General features: G+C 42.6%; 1 protein-coding gene across 21 annotated transcripts in view; it reads right to left on the reverse strand.

Moving 5' to 3' along the window:
- MSI2 (musashi RNA binding protein 2) overlaps nucleotides 1-15,986 on the reverse strand; it is a 553,967-nt gene that overhangs the window by 441,149 nt on the left and 96,832 nt on the right. For 11 of the 21 annotated variants that reach the window (XM_056816530.1, XM_056816521.1, XM_056816519.1 and 8 more), the window contains exon 6: nucleotides 4,709-4,825. The exons of the other annotated variants lie outside the window; for them this stretch is intronic. In XM_056816530.1, the coding sequence (XP_056672508.1) occupies nucleotides 4,709-4,825 (117 nt within the window). The remainder of the gene's footprint in view (nucleotides 1-4,708; nucleotides 4,826-15,986) is intronic. 21 annotated transcript variants of the gene reach the window in all.

Consider the following 15,986-nt stretch of genomic DNA (forward strand, 5'->3'; position numbering starts at 1 on the left):
ATCACTACAAGAACCTGTTGTGATTTGTGAACATTCTTCCCTTTTCCTAGAACTTTTTCATGTTTTTGATATGCTATACTTCACTCAGAGGTTATTTTTTAATTTCTTTGAATTTTTTCATGTTTTTGATGATTGATCCACAAGCCTTATGACTTGACCATGTATCCCTGTGTGATTCCTACATGTATCCCTGTATCCTCGGGGGGGGGGGGGGGGTATGTGTTTTTATTTTGTAATGAAAATTTTTGAGTTCCTTTTGAGGAAAAAAAAATTTTTTAAGGATAAGAAATTTGCTGCCTCCCAGAATCCAGAGACTGATTTCTTCTGATTTCTTTGTGGAAGATGCGATGGAGACGCCCATGGAGATCTCACGCTGCTCCAGGAATTCCTGAGCAAAACTGAATGTGCAGAACTGAAATCTGGGGGTGGGTGGGTTTGAATACATTTGTTTATATGTACTTTGATGTACCAAAGGGGACTGCCCTCTCATTTGTTTTGTTCTTGATTCTCTTTTGTTTCCTTATCTCCAAATTATTGTATATTCCCTGTGTAAAACTGTATGTACCTTAATTATGTTTAAAATGACTCTAAACCATCACTCTATTACAAATATTAGTAATATGGAAATAGGTCATGTAAAACCCAATGGAGCTGCTACGTGAAGGGGAGAGAAAGAGGAAACTGGTCTCCCAAAGGATCACAGGGCGGTTTGTACAGATGGAAAATTTGCAACACCTGAGCTACATTTCCAGAATCCTTTTAAGTAACATCCTCATTTTACATAAGGATGCTTAGGCGATAAATTTGGCTGAGATCCATGTCGAGGGGCTCTTTTTTTCAAAGCTTGTGCTTTCGGTAATGTGATGCAGATATGAGAGTCTGTCTCTCTTTGCTCTGCTCACTTGACTGAAAGAACCTTTTTTCTTTCCCCTCTCTTTTATTTTTAAAAATCTACACTTCCCTTCTGCTCTCTACCACACTCCAGAGTCATAACAGAGCAAGGTCATAAGATTCAGAATTACGCTCCATGTTTCCATTGCACTAAAGGAAGTTACCATATTTCACATTGCTATAACTTCAAAAAGTACAAAATCAAAATACGTGTGACCACTTCAGGGAATTCATTATTTACACTCATCGGGATTGCCTTTCAATTATGAGGCAGAATGATGGAGAGGAAACTACATTAGATTTAAAGTCCATTCAAAATCCACTTCTACATACGCTCAGGTTGTGGGGCCATAGACAGGTGACCTCTCTAAGTCTCAGTTTCTTTATCTGAGAAGAGGTATAGTGGCATATCATAAGGTTGTTGTGGGAAACAAAGTAGACTGTAGGCAAGGTACTTTACAAATATTACAGTGCTATAAGAATAAATCAAGCCCCAAAGAAATAATAAGGAAAAGACTTATACAAAAATATGTATAGCAATGCTCTTTGTGGTGGCAAAAAAATTGGAAAATAAGGGGATGCTCTTCGACTGGGGAATGGCATAAAAAATTTCAAATTAAAAAAATGAATCAATTAGGATGATTACCATAGCACCATCTACCAAGTATTTTCCTAATAACATTCCTGTGAGGATGGTAACTATTACCTAAGATTTGATACTAGGAAAATCCACTTCCCTGCTCTGGGCAGTCTCTCTGGCTATCTCCCATACTTGGACTGTTGGCTCTCCCTCCTTCACTCCAGCTATTGACCTTTAAGTCCCAACTAAAATCCCACCTCCCTCAGGAAGCCTTCTCCAACTCATCTTAATACAGGTGCCTTCTCTTTTTTAATAATTTCCCATTTTTCCTGTATAGAGCTTGCTTTTTTATATATTTGTTTGCATATTTTCTTTCTCTTTAGATTGTAAGCTCCTGAGGGCAGGGAATGTCTTTGGCCTCTTTTGTGCCTAGACCTAAGCATAGTGCCTGGGAAATAGTAGATGCTACAAATATGTTGATTGATAGACTGATTAAAATAGCTTCAGAGTCCCTGCAGCCTTCTCTGCTGCTCCCAGGGGCTCAGAGCCCTCCTGTCACCCCCACCATGGACTGTCTGCTTCCCCCAGGCACAGTCTTTTCCTCTTCGTCTTATTTTAACAACAGATACCCAGGGAATGGCAAATTCCCTCAGGGCCCTACTGAGAAGAAGTTGGCTAACTAACCCAAAGAACTAATGTAGAACAATGTGTTCATAAGAGAGCTGACCGCTCCCAGGCCAAGTATCACCACCCTCTGGTGTCTTAGCAGAAAGAACATAAGTCAAAGCCAGAGGATTTGCTTTCACATCTCCTAGCTGGGCCTCACCTGTAAAATTTGCACTAGATGACCCCTGAGGTCCTATGCAATTCTAGATTGATAGTCCCAGGTAACAGGCACATCTCAAGGAGGCCTTTCCAAAGACAAGGTCAAGGCTGTGCCTTCAGTGGGTAGGAGATGGAACGCCATGCCGGGTCTGAGTGATTAGAGGCTTTTGGTATCTATAAGAGGCCCATTCCCAAAGGCTTTATGTGTTTCTTTCCTTTTTTCTAAACCCTTACCTTCCATCCTAGAATCACCACTATGTATTAGTTTGAAGAAAAAAAAGATCAATAAGGGCTAGACAATGGGGATTAAGTGACTTGCCCAGGGTCACACAGCCAGGAAGTATCTGAGGCTAGATTTGAACCCAGGACCTCTGGTCACCAGGCCTGGCTCTATCTATTGAGCCACCCAGCCCCACACTATGTGTTCTAAAGTCAGCTCTTCGGAGATGATCCATAGCATCCCAGATTGCACACAATTCAAGAAAGTATTCTTTAGGAAAGCAATAAAGGAAATATAAAGTAATTTTTAAAATCATCTCTTTGCTTGGTATTTGGAGCTCTGATCAATTTCTAACCCAATCTGAAAAGTGAACCAAATGAGCAATCTATCAAGGAACGCTGATGCGCCCTTCTTTGAACTGGATGCAGGGGGAGCTAGGAGTGCATCATCCACCCAGACTCCCAGGCTCTGGCACTGGTAACTCTCATTGGTTGCCAAGTTAGCAAACATAACCAGAATGCTCGCCAGGGAATCTCGTTTCTCCTGAGCATTGGCTGCTGAGCAACTAGAGCAAAGTATCCTGGGGATTGAGCTAGCCCAGCTCTTAAGACTAGCAAGCAACATACAGGAGCCAGAAAAAGTAAAAGATACCAAAGAGATCAAAGAGTGCAGAAAAAGAAAAAATATTTAGAGGAGCCTTTTTTTTGTTTGTTATAGCAAAGAAGTGAAAGCCAAGGGACAGGGAGGTATTCCATCAGCTGGGGAATGGATGAAGGAATGTGAATGGAATGGAATATGAAGGTGATGTGAGAAGGATGAAAGTTACAGACAAACCTTGGAAGGCTTGTATGAATGGATACAGAGTGAAGTAAAAAAGACCAGAACAGTTTATATAATAACAAAATTGAAAAAATTGAAAAGGGGGGCAAGCTAGATGGCTCAGTGGACTGATGGACTGGTCCTGGGTTCAAATATGGCCTTAGACCCTTCCTAGCTATATGACCCTGGGCAAGTCCCTTAACCCCCACTGCCCAGCCCTTATTACTCTTCTGCCTTAGAACCAATACCCAGAAGACAGAAGGTAAAGGTTTTAAAAAAAAGACTGAAAAGACTTCAGAACTCTGCTCAATGCAACCAACCACAATTCCAGAGAACTTTTAATAAACCCATCTCTTGACAAAGAGGTGAGGGGCTCAAAATGCAGAATGAGATATATTTTTGGATGTACCCAATCCAGGTTATTTGTTTAGCTTATTTGTCCATATCTGCTACAAGGATTTTGCTTTTCTTCTTGTTTTTTCCCCATGGTGGGAGAAATAACAAGATTTTTTATTGTTGTTAATTGAAAAAAATGTTTTTAATATTTTTTAAAAATATTTTTTAAATGAGAAAAGAGCATAAGAGTTAGTAGATCATGTAGGAAGGAGAAATAAATGTCAGCCACTTCTCCAAAGGAAGAATTATCAGTTTTAACAGGTTAGAGGAGTGATCACCAATTTTGGAAGGGTCTGTGCCATTAAAAAGACCATGAAATGAGAGTGGGGGGTGTGTGGAGAGGGGAATAACTTAAAATAGCCTTCCTCTTGGAAGAGTGCCTGGGGTCCATTACAAATATCAGCCCTAGAAAAAATATGAGATCTCTTTGTAGTCTGCACTGAAAGCCTCCAAGTCTTAGCAGAGCATTTAAACCATCTCCAAAGTGGAGTTAGTCAAGTGAGAGAAGATAAGACATCTGAGGTAAGATGTAATCGTGGGATCTCCAAGTTATAAGGGACCTTAGAAGTTATTTAGTCCAACCGAAGCCTACAAAGGAAACCTTTTTACCAGATTTCGACCCAACATCTATTAAACACCTCCCAATGTGCCAGCTCCTAAAATACACAAACAAAAAGCCTGCAAGAAAGTTCATATTCTATCTTCTCAAACATGGGACTGTTTTCCATCTTCCATGAAGAATGGAAGGGACCTTAGAGGTGATTATCTATTCCGACACCCTGGTTCTACTGAAGAAGAAAATGGGGCCAAGAGAAGCTAAGCAATTTACCCAAATTCACCCAGAAATTCAGCAACACAGATGGAGATTCCAGCCCAGGTCCTATCAACATTCCTTCTGCTGCATTTCACAGGGCAAAAATAAAACTGAATTGGCAACATAAAAAATTTAAACATGATTTAACAAAGAATTTACTCACGGGGACATGGCTGATAAACAATGAATCAGGAGACAGAGGCAGGATACAAGAGCTCCCCCGGAGGTCTGGAAACTCGGGCCACATTCTCCCCTCTCTGGGACAACTTAAATTGTGTTCCTGTTTGAAGGCAGAGGGATGCACATCTCTCTAGGTCGCCATTCTAGAAGATGACTTTTCCAAATCTCTTTCTTAGTCCAAAGATTTCATAGTCAAATTACTCGCGTGCTGGGTCACTGTGCCAGTGACCTCTGCCAATCCTTACAGAAATGATGTTGGTGGGTTATCTCACCCACCTTAAATTCTGGAAGCGGGGGAGGCACATGGGGGGCAGGGGGTGGCACCTGGGAGGAATACTGCCTCAATGGAAACCATGTTCAGAAGTAAGACCCCAGGCGGAGGATGCACAGATAAAGTGAACATGCGATGCAGGAGAGTAAAAATAAAAATAAATCCAAGTGGTTCTGGCAGGGGGGGTAATAGACAAAAACTATGCTTATTACAAATCAGCCACGGGAACAAAGGATAACTACAGGGCACAGTTTAAGAGATATATACATATTTTTAAATATATATTTAAACACACATCTCCCTGGCTCAAGGCTTCCTGCATTAATTGACATTAGATTCATACCTCTCCTACCAGGCTGCTTGTTTTTATTCCCAGCGCAGCCAATTCAAGGAGGAATTTTAATGGGTTCTTGGGAGTGGGGTTCAGAAAGGAGTTGCCAGCTGTCTCTACCACCTTCAACCCACTTTTCACATTCACCTTCAGTCTCCTCCAGCACCAGCCCTCACAGGTGAACCTGTGAGGCAGGCAATTTGTAATCTCGGCCTGCTTTGGCACCAAGAGACCCCCCAAGGGCTCTTTCAATTTACAAGGCTGCTCTCTTTCATTTGACCACTGTCAAAAAGGAGCAAAAAAACAAGAAAACAATTGCTTCCCTCCATGAGGGTGCATGGACTCGTACTTGTGCCCTGGAACCCTTTCTCTTTCTTCAAAGTGTTCTGGATTCCTATGAGGCTAAAAGGTGGGCATTTACTCTCTCTATATATTTACCCTTTTTTTTTTTTGGTTGTCACTTCAGTCAGATCTGACTCTTCGGGACCTCATCTAGGGGTTTCTTGGCAAAGACACTAGAGTGGTTTGTCATTTTCTTCTCTAGCTCATTTTAATGGATGAGGAAACTGAAGCAAACAGGATTAAATGTCTTTCGACCACATTTTGGGTTTTCTTGGCAAAGATCCTGGAGTGGTTTGTCATTTCCTTCTCCAGCTCATTTTACAGATGAGGAAGCTGAGGCAAATAGGGTCAAGTGACTTGTCCAGGGTCACACAGCTAGTAAGTGAGGCCAGATCTGAACTCAGGAATATGAATCTTTCTGACTCCAGGCCTGGTATTCTCTCCACTGTGCCACCGATGTTCCCCGATCTTTCCATATTACAGATGCAGAATCGAGACATGGCATTGGGAAATGATTTGTTCAAGACCAGACAGACTAGAGGGGATGGAACTAATACCCAGATCTCCCACTCCCAGCCCATAAACCTTGAACTCACTCTTTCATAGCCCTCAGACATACAACCTCCACTGAAATACTTAAGTAGGGAAGCTTTGTAAATTATTCATGTGATAATCCATGCCTGTAAAATAAAGGATACTCTACACATTCAAATCACAAGAAGTGGGACTAAGGGTCTCCACATCCAGAGGCACTTGGCTCACTTATCTATCCATCTCCATTGCAAAATGAGTCTACAAGACATATTTTTAGTATCTTTCTCAAGTCTAGTGTAGCTCCTCAGATCCTCCTGGGATTCCACAATTAGGTACTCCAATTTCTATGTATTTTATGGATCAGAATCACTCACAAGCCCCCATCAAAGTGTTTTTCACTTTTACCAGTCAGTCACCAGAAACAGCTTATAACAAAGGTATTGAATTAAATAGCAATGTAAAGAGTCAACAATATGGCGGCTCCATCTTGACCATGTCCAATAATACATAAATGCAGAGTGGGGATAGACTGGATCTTTACAAGGACCATGCGTGTGATATGGTCTTGGTTCCTCCCAGATCTTCTAACAACAGCAGAGGAGTGAGGTTGTGGGTAAGGTGCAAAGAACATTAGACCAAGTTCTAGTTCCAGGTAGAACTCTCAATGCCACTGACCAGCAGCTATATGATACGGAGTTAGTGACTTTACACTCTTACACCTCCATCTTACTTATCAGTAAAGCAGAAGGGCTAAACCACATGATTTCTAAAGACCACTTCAAACTAGTTCAATATTTTTATGAGCACAGGTATGAGATTCTGTCAAGGTTGGAAGAACCCTAAATACTGATTTGGGGGAGTATCGCAATTATCAATGAAAATTGCAAGATCTTCCCATCCCCCAAATCCTAACTCCCATTGTGTCCAAATATTAGAGGCCACACCATGCAGAGAAATGTGTCCTGGGTTGGAGGAGAGGGAGGAAATAAGAATTGGCTCTGACACTTCATCTGAAAAAGCAGCATGCCTCTAAAGCTATAACAGACCTCACAGGCCATCTATCCACTATTGCACACTGTCTTGGGGAGAGAAAAAAGCTTCAAACTTCCTTTGGCTTTTAAGATCTCAGTCAAAAAGGTCATTGATGTCTGGTATTTTTTATACAGACACACACATGCACACATATGAAATATATGTAGCTTTTAAATATTTGGCTTTTAAAAACTCAATCAAAAATGCAAAATTCATTGAATCTGATATTATATATATAATATACACATATGCAACATATATATTATATATATATACTCATGTGCAAACATATACATAGTTGTGAGTATGGAGGTTTGCTTTTTTTAAAAACATACTTCATCATTGGTAGAATTCAAATCTATACAGTGAAAACTCAATGTATTCCTACTCCACTTCCTTAATTACTCAATCATTTTAGACCTGAGCAAATAAGGGTCCAGGGAAAAGCCCAAAGTCACACTGGTATTAAATATGAGCCTAAGTCTTCTGATCCCCATCCCAGACCGCTAACTCCAGAGCCAGTGCTCTGTTCAATGTACCATGATGTCATCTCAACCTAGATGATGTTTAGTACATCTCAAACCAGCTGAGCTTCAATTTCTTTAGTAACAAAATGGGGATAATAATATTGGCATTCATCTATGTCACACAATTGTTGTGGGAAAAAGATTTTTGTAAACCACTAAGTAGAGGAATGATAATAAAAATAATATCTATCATTTATATAGAGCTCTAAGGTCTGCACAGCATTTTAAATGTATTATCTCATTTAATCCTCACAAAGGTATAATTAGTAATCTTGTACCTTTGGACTCCATCTCCCAGAATTCTTTTCGTGTCCCAAGAATCCTTTTCTCTTCATTCATGTTTGCATTTGTTACGTGTGTATATAATTTGTGGCTCTTCCCCCTCACACGAAGTGCTATTATTATCCCCATTTTATAGATGAGGAAACTGAGGCAGATGGAAGTTAGTGATTTTCCCATCCTCCTATTGCTAGCTGTCTGATTTACAGAAAAGGGAGTCGTTACTGGTATATGTGAAAATCATTCTTAGCATGTTAAGCATAAGAGAACCTACTGGCATTTTTTTTAATGCAAGTTTTGGCAGCACCTGATATGACACTGTCCAGTTACAGATCTTGGAGAAGGATCCAGGGTTGCCTAATTTGGAAATTAACCCAGTAGCACGTGCATGTGCAAATGCCCTTTAAATCACAGGAAAGAAAGCCTCCATGCACCCTAAAGGATTCTGGATCCCCTTGTCTCTCCTGATCATATGCTGCTGGTCTCCAGGAGGGTTAGCCAGTCTCATCAATCCCATTCTCATTTATAAAGACTATTACAATCTGCTCTTCTGCCGTCCTTCCTCTGACAAGTCAGCTCCCTTTGGTTACTCTGAATGGACATTCTTTGAGACCTTAATCCAGAACCAGATATGTAGACTCCATAGAAGAACACAGTAAAGTCATCAGTCAATAGGGCACATAGGGAGCTCAAGAGTCAGACTTCGAAACGAGAGATCCTGGGTTCAAATCTGTGTGACCCTGGGCAAGTTACTTAACTCCCACTGCTTAGCCCTTAGCATTCTTCTGCTGTAGAACCAATATTCAGTATTGATTCTACAAAGGAAAGTTTTTTTTAAAAGGGTTAAAAAAAAAGAAAAGTCATCTTTTAAAGTTAAAAAGTTAAAGTTTTAATGTTGAGTTTTAAAAAAGTTTAAAATAAAAACTTAAAAAGTTAAAGTTTTCAAGTTTAAAAAAAGGGTTTAAAAAGAAAAGAAAAGTCATCAGTCAAAGAATGAGTCCTGCTCCCAGCCCAGAGATGCCAATTTGGGAAGGAGGATGGCACAAACCAGACAGTGGGTCTTTCCATGGTGGTTTTATTATTTAGCTAGAAGTGAATTCAGACACACTTTAGGACCTCCCTAGAAATCTTCAAGCAGAAGCTAGAGTACCACAGGCTGAGGATGATGTAGAACACATTCTTGGTTAGGTAGAGATGGGACAAGATGGTGGCTGAGGTCTCTTCTGATAGAAAAATACAAGGCCAAACAATTTGTTTTTATTATCCACATAGATATCTACAGTGAGTGTTAGGTTAGAGGATATTAAGAGAAATGGCAATTCAGTCACTGGCATGAAACAGAGCCAGTCAGAGAGATATATGGACTATTGTCCTTCTTCTTCTGCCTTCAAACCAGCCAGGCCACCTCCGACTTGATTATATTTGCATATATTGCTAAACTACAATAATAATAATAATATTTGGGCAATTAGATGGCATAACAGATAGGGTGTCAGGCCCAGAGTCAGGAATATTCATCTTCATGAGTACAAATGTAGACTTGAGGCACTTCCTAGCTGTGTGACCCTGGGCAAGTCACTCAACCTCAAATGTCTCATCCTTATAGCTCTTCTGCCTTGGAACTGATACTTAGCAAGATTCTAAGGTGAAAGATAAAGGTTTTTTTAATATGTTTCAATAAATATTTTATTTTTCCTAACAAGAGTCTCTTTAGCATCCTTGCGTCTGGCCCTGAAAAGAAATTCATTTATGAGCTTTGCTTCACTGATATAAACTGAAGATACTTTGTTAGCACAGCAAGCAGAGTTTTGAAATCAGTTTATAATCAAATCCACTGCCTATATTAGTTTTATTTTTTATTTTTTTAATTGAAAATGTTTATTTCATTAATTAATTTAGAATATTTTTCCATGGTTAAGGTAAAGGTTTTTTAAGAAAATAAATAAATGTTTATTGGCTAACTTACTTTTCTAAACTGATTCCATCTTAGTTGTTCCTCATGTACTTACTCTTGTGTTTCAGCCAAAGGGCTGTTTGCTGTTACCTATTCAAGGCATTCTGTCTTTTGTCTCCTTGTCTCTGAAGAGGCTGTTTCCTAAACCAGGGATGCTCTCCCTCCTCTCCTCTGCCTCTCAGAATTCCTGTTTTCCTGTGAGGCCAAGTTCAGGGGCCACCTCCTACAGGAGGGCTTTCCAGAGTCTCACAGCTGTTAGCATTTCCTCCCCCTGAAATCACTTTTCATTTATTGACTAGATATCTGTATATCTGTTTCCCTCCATTAGAATGCAAGGTCCCCAGAGACATGAACTTGTCTTTCTCTCCCTGGTGCCTAGGCAGAGGCCCATGGTGGACAGTGAACAAATAAAATGTTTGCTGAATTAAATTTGCACCATTTTAGGGATGCTGAGGCCGCTAGTTGGCTGCGCTAGTCCTGGAGATAGAAGGTCTTGGGTTCAAATGTGGTGTGACCCTGGGCAAGTCATTGAACCCCAATTCCCTAATCCTTAGAACTCTTCTGTCTTGAAAATGAAATTTAGTATTAATTCTAAGAAAGTAAGTTTTTTTTTTTATTTAATTAATTTAATCAATTTAGAACATTATTCCTTGGTTACAAGAGTTTTTTTTTTTTTAAGTAAGAGTTTAAAAAAAAAAGAAAGTTTAAAAAGAAAAATCTTAGGGATGATTTCTGCCTCTTTGCTTCATTTTGGAAAGCCACAGCACACAGAGGAGGTAGAACCCCTATAGTAAAGAGCTGCAATCTGGAAGAGGCCAGCCTGCCTGAGGCTCCGTTTTGGAGGCAGCTCGGTGCCTGGAGGGAGCTGGAAACTCTACTGTCCACACTTTGAAGTTATTATTCAACCAGAAACAGGAACTATATTTAGGACTTTTTCCATGGAGGCGCCGCATCCAAAAGGCCACCAAGCTCAGTGACATACAAAGGTTAAATGAGGCTGCCTGACCGAAAGGATCGCACACATGCCAGTCGCAGCCCGAGTCCGCCCGTTAGCGCTGCTTCTAATTTGGTAGCCGGGTTTTTAAATTAATGGAAGGGCAGGCAGCGGAGCCCGGCTCCCCTCCCCGCGTGTCCTCTCTGAGAAATTATGTAATGCGGCCAAAGAGGGGCTTCCTTCGATTTCAGGCAGGAGACAAGGGCTGGGGGCTGAGCTGGAGGGAGCGGAGAAAGCAGGAGGAAGCCATGGGAAGCCTCCAGGCCCACGGCAACCCCCGCCCCACATCAGTGAAAAACCCACCCACCCAGAGGGGGAAGTAGCGACCCATTTCCTGGTCTCCATTTCCCGCCTTTCCCCCTTCTGGGAGTTTCTGGATGCCTCCCACACAGGGGTATTGTTAGAAAGAGTCAAATAATTTGTGCCTTTCCGAATGTGCCATTCGCTTTTTTTCCCCAACCAAGGAGATTCTAAAGCACACTGCCATTTCCAAATGGGCCTGAAGGTGTGAAAAAACATTAAAAAATAAAAATCCCGTCCGAGTCCATCCGGACAAAGGAGCGCGGATGGTGTTTATATCCGCTCTCGGTCAGAGACTCAGAGAAGTGACACGCCTGCCGCAGGCAACTCCATTGACTTCTCTGAGCCTCGGTTTCCCCCTCTGTAAAATAAGGGAGCCTGACCAGATGAGCTCACGGGTCCCTTTCTACTCTAAAGCCAAGGAAATCCACGAGTAGTCACTCTCTCTGGCTATATTAAGTAACTCCAGTTCCCCAAGGCTCTCCAGCTGTCTCCTCATCCCTTATAAATAGAAACTACCTTCAGCCAAATCTGGATCATCCGTACCAGTGGAAGGGGACTTTGATGCAGGGAATCCAAGAATCATTTCTTTGTGGCGGAAACAAACTGATAGGCAGCTATGGGGCACAGTGCAGAAATCAGGAAGCTGGAAACCCACGACCCTCGAGTTCAAATTCTACCTAAGACCTTCACTTACTGGTTGCCCACAGGCACATCATTTAACCTCTCTCAGCCTCAGTTTCTAGATCTGTAAAATGGACGCCCTAATAACACCCACCTCAGTACAGGATTATTGTGAAGATTCTATCTGTAAAGCACTCTGTAAACCTTAAATGGCTATGTAGATTGTTATAGAAGCAGCTAGGTGGTCCAGTGGCTAGAGCTAGACCTGGAGTCAGGTGGATCTGAGTTCGAATCTGACCTAAGACACTTCCAAGCTTCTGTGAAATAAGGTATAATAATAGCACCCAGGACTGATGTGAGGAACAAATGACATAATATTTTGTAAAGTGCTTTGAAAATCTAAAAACACATTGGGAGTGTTGACTATTGGAGGTAGTACGTCCACCCACCAACAAATTTCTCTCTTGCTTCATTATGTTTTTCAAGGTGGTATGACACAGAAAATAGATTAGAGGACTTGGAGTCAAAGGACCTGAGCCAAAATCTCAACCCTAAAAGCTGTTATCAGTATGACCTTTGTACAAAATCCCAAACTTCTGGGGGGTCTCAATTTTGGCATCTGTAAAATGGGAAGGCTGGATTCTGTGGTTTCTCACGTCCCTTCTTACTCACAATCTGTGTTCTTATGACCTTCTTTAGACTAATAAAACAAGTTGGTATTTCTCACCCCTATACCAACAACAACTCAAAATTTTGATGTCTTTTCAAAGTTTACTAACATCCCACTGACAGCTCCAGTGTCTGGTGGGCAAGGATTGAAAGCTAGGATTGAAAATTTGATGATTAATTAATTAATTAAATGAAAATTTTCAATTAGAGGAGAGGAGAGGAGGAAGAGAGGAGAACAGGAGGAGAGGAGGAGGAGAGGACAGGAGAAAGGAGAGGAGGGAAGGGGAGGGAAGGGGTGGGAAGGGGTGGGAGGAGAGGAGAGGAGAGGAGAGGAGAGGAGAGGAGAGGGGAGGGGAGGGGAGGGGAGAGGGGAGGGGAGGGGAGGGGAGGGGAGGGGAGGGGAGGGGAGGGGAGGGGAGAGGAGGGGAGGGGAGGGGAGGGGAGGAGAGGAGAGGAGAGGAGAGGAGAGGAGAGGGGAGGGGAGGGGAGGGGAGGGGAGGAGAGGGGAGGAGAGGGGAGGAGAGGAGAGGAGAGGAGAGGAGAGGAGAGGAGAGGAGAGGAGAGGAGAGGAGAGGGGAGGGGAGGGGAGGGGAGGGGAGGGGAGGGGAAATTTGATGTGGATAACTAAGGGCCAACTTAGTAGTGATTCATATCCAGGGCTTCTGCCCCAAATCCAGTGCTTCTTCCAATCATCCTCCCTGCTTCATTCACTAATATATCTTCCAGTGCAGAGGGGGGGAGTTCTTCCCTTTTAAGATCAAACAGGCATTTGCTTTCTGATATTGTTTCTGGCATCAATTCGATCACTTCCAAACTAATCCGGAGAGATGACATCGTATAGGATGATGTGGTAGGGGTTCAAAGAGCTGGGGATCTACTGTGTCTGAGTGACCAGCAAATCATTTGATCTTCCTGAGCTGGCCTCAGTTTCCCAGTGTGTGACATGAGGCAGAGCTGCATCCTCACACCAGTAATAACAAAAATAATAATAGCTCATATTTATATAGCACTTTAAGATTTGCAAATATCTTAGCAATAGCCTATTGGATTCTCATAACAACCTGGGAGGTCGATGACACTATTATTATAGCCCATTTCACAGATGAAGCAATTGAGTTAGGCAGAAGTTAAATGACTGCCTTGCCCAGGGTCCTAGAGCTAGTAAGATCTGAGGCAAGACTGGAACAGATCTAGCAAAACTGGAACTCCGATCTCCCTGTGCTCTGCCTTCCATGCCACCTCGCTAGTTCCTTTCTGTCTCTGTAATAGAGACACACCACTTGCCAGCAATAGAAGCTTAACAGATGCCTGCGGGATCCACCACTGTCCTTAACGGTGGGACAGTCTCTCAAATGTTAGATCCGGAGTCCTGCCCTCCAAACCTCTCCAGAGGCCGGAGGGGTAACCATGACAACCGTGCTTTCCCCTCCCCTCCAGGGCGAGGAAAAAACCCAGATGCCACTCCTTCTGGACCCTATCAGTGCTGCACCGCGGCCACCCTGCCAGGAACGACGTGGCTGGGAGCGGAGCGCTGTTCCCCTCCGGTGGGGCTTCCTGGGCCACAGCCTGACACCTGCCTGAATCTCCCGGGGACGGCCCTGCGTGCTGAAGCCGGCCTTCAGACTTCCCGTATGACTCAGCCGGCCCCGGCGAGCGAGGCAGACACAAGAGAGCCCCCAACGGTTCCCGGACAAAGGTCTCCGGTGAATGGTCCACGGGAATGAGGGCATGAGGCTGGTGCCCTACCGAAGGGAACACGCAGTCCGGCTTTCTCTCTTCCGTCTCCCTTCCAGATTCAGCCCAGGCCCAGGCATCCCCTGGGAGCTCGGATCTGCTTTCTTGTAAAGCCCCCCAGAAGGCGTAGCCTCACTGCATGGCATGCCGGAGCGGGGAGCTATAACGATGGAGTGCTGGCCTAGGAACTCGAAAGACCCGTCTAACCTCTCGTGGCCTCAGTTTCCCCCTCTGTAAAATTGGAATAATAATAAGAATATTAATAATGATGATGATGATGATAGCATTTACCTTGTAGGCTTGTTGTGAAGATCAAATGAGAGAATCAATTGTAAATAATAGCACCCACCTCTCAGGATTGCAGCCAGGATCAAAGGAGAAAACATGTAAAAGCCCTTTGTCAACCCCTCCTGTGCTCTACAAGTGACATTTTTATTATTTTTATTATTGCTATTATGTTGTTTGTTTGTTTTTCTTCTTTTTTTAATTTTTATTTGATTAATTTAGAATATTTTTCCAGTATTAAAAAAAATCATGTTCTTTTCCTCCCCTCCTCCCATAGCCGATACACAATTCCACTGGGTTGGGTTTTACATGTGTCATTGGTCTATTATTGCTATTATTATTATGATTGGACTAGGTTAGGGTTTTTTAAGCTATTAAACTCCTAAGAAACACATTGCAACTTTATCTCTTCCACACAGACAACAGATGAACTAATAATTGATTACAAGAGCACATATAAGGGGAAGCTAGGTAGATACAGTAGATAGAGCACTAGCCTAAGAGTACAGAGGTCCTGGGTTCAAATCTGACCCCAGATACTTCCTACCTGTGTGACCCTGAGCAAGTCAAGTAACCCTAATCCCCTACCTCTTACTGCTCTTCTGTCTTGGAGTCAATACTTATTATCAATTCTAAGACCAGAAAGGAAGTGTTAAAAGAAAAAAATTTTAAAGCACAAACACAGGCCAAAATGCTTTTATAGGCATTTTTCCACTGAGCCCTGCAGACAACTTGATGAAGTGAGTGCTACTACAGTTGTGACTGTCTCCATTTTTACAGCTGAGGAAATTTCAAGTTGGAGAGGTTATGACATGCCTTGGCCCAGGGTCACAAAGCTTTTAAGTGCCTGAGGTGGGATTTGAACCCTGGTCTTTCTAGGAAGAACTCCTAATCCAATACTCTAGTCACTAAGCCGTACACCACCTCCTTTCAGGCTGGCTCCCCCAATGTGAGGTCATTGGTCTTTTCACTGGGTGTCCTACCCACTAACCCTGAGACCTCAAAGCATCACAGTGCCATCCCTTGGCTTGACAGAGGATGCTGGGAGAACGGCTGGTGAAGATGGAGCAAAGAAGGGTGGCCGCCACTGATCCACATTTCTGGAAGGCTCTACTCACTCTAAATTTCTCATTTTTTTGCAGGGAAGAAAGAAGGTTCAACACTTTGACCTTCTTCCTGCAAGGACTAGCAGGCAAAAGCTTTAGCCACTAAAACTTCTTAATGTTCCAGCTCCAGCACCTTACGTAACCAGCGAACGTTTATTCCCCAATGATGGCGGAGACCATGTGCATTCATTCATTACAGAGAACAGGAGGAGACAGCTTAACTTTTGTTTGATGATAGCCCAGGCTTCATGTTTTCTTGCTGGTTTTTTTCCTCCAGTT

Source organism: Monodelphis domestica, chromosome 2, assembly GCF_027887165.1.
Source record: "Monodelphis domestica isolate mMonDom1 chromosome 2, mMonDom1.pri, whole genome shotgun sequence".
In the NCBI taxonomy this organism is placed as follows: domain Eukaryota; kingdom Metazoa; phylum Chordata; class Mammalia; order Didelphimorphia; family Didelphidae; genus Monodelphis; species Monodelphis domestica.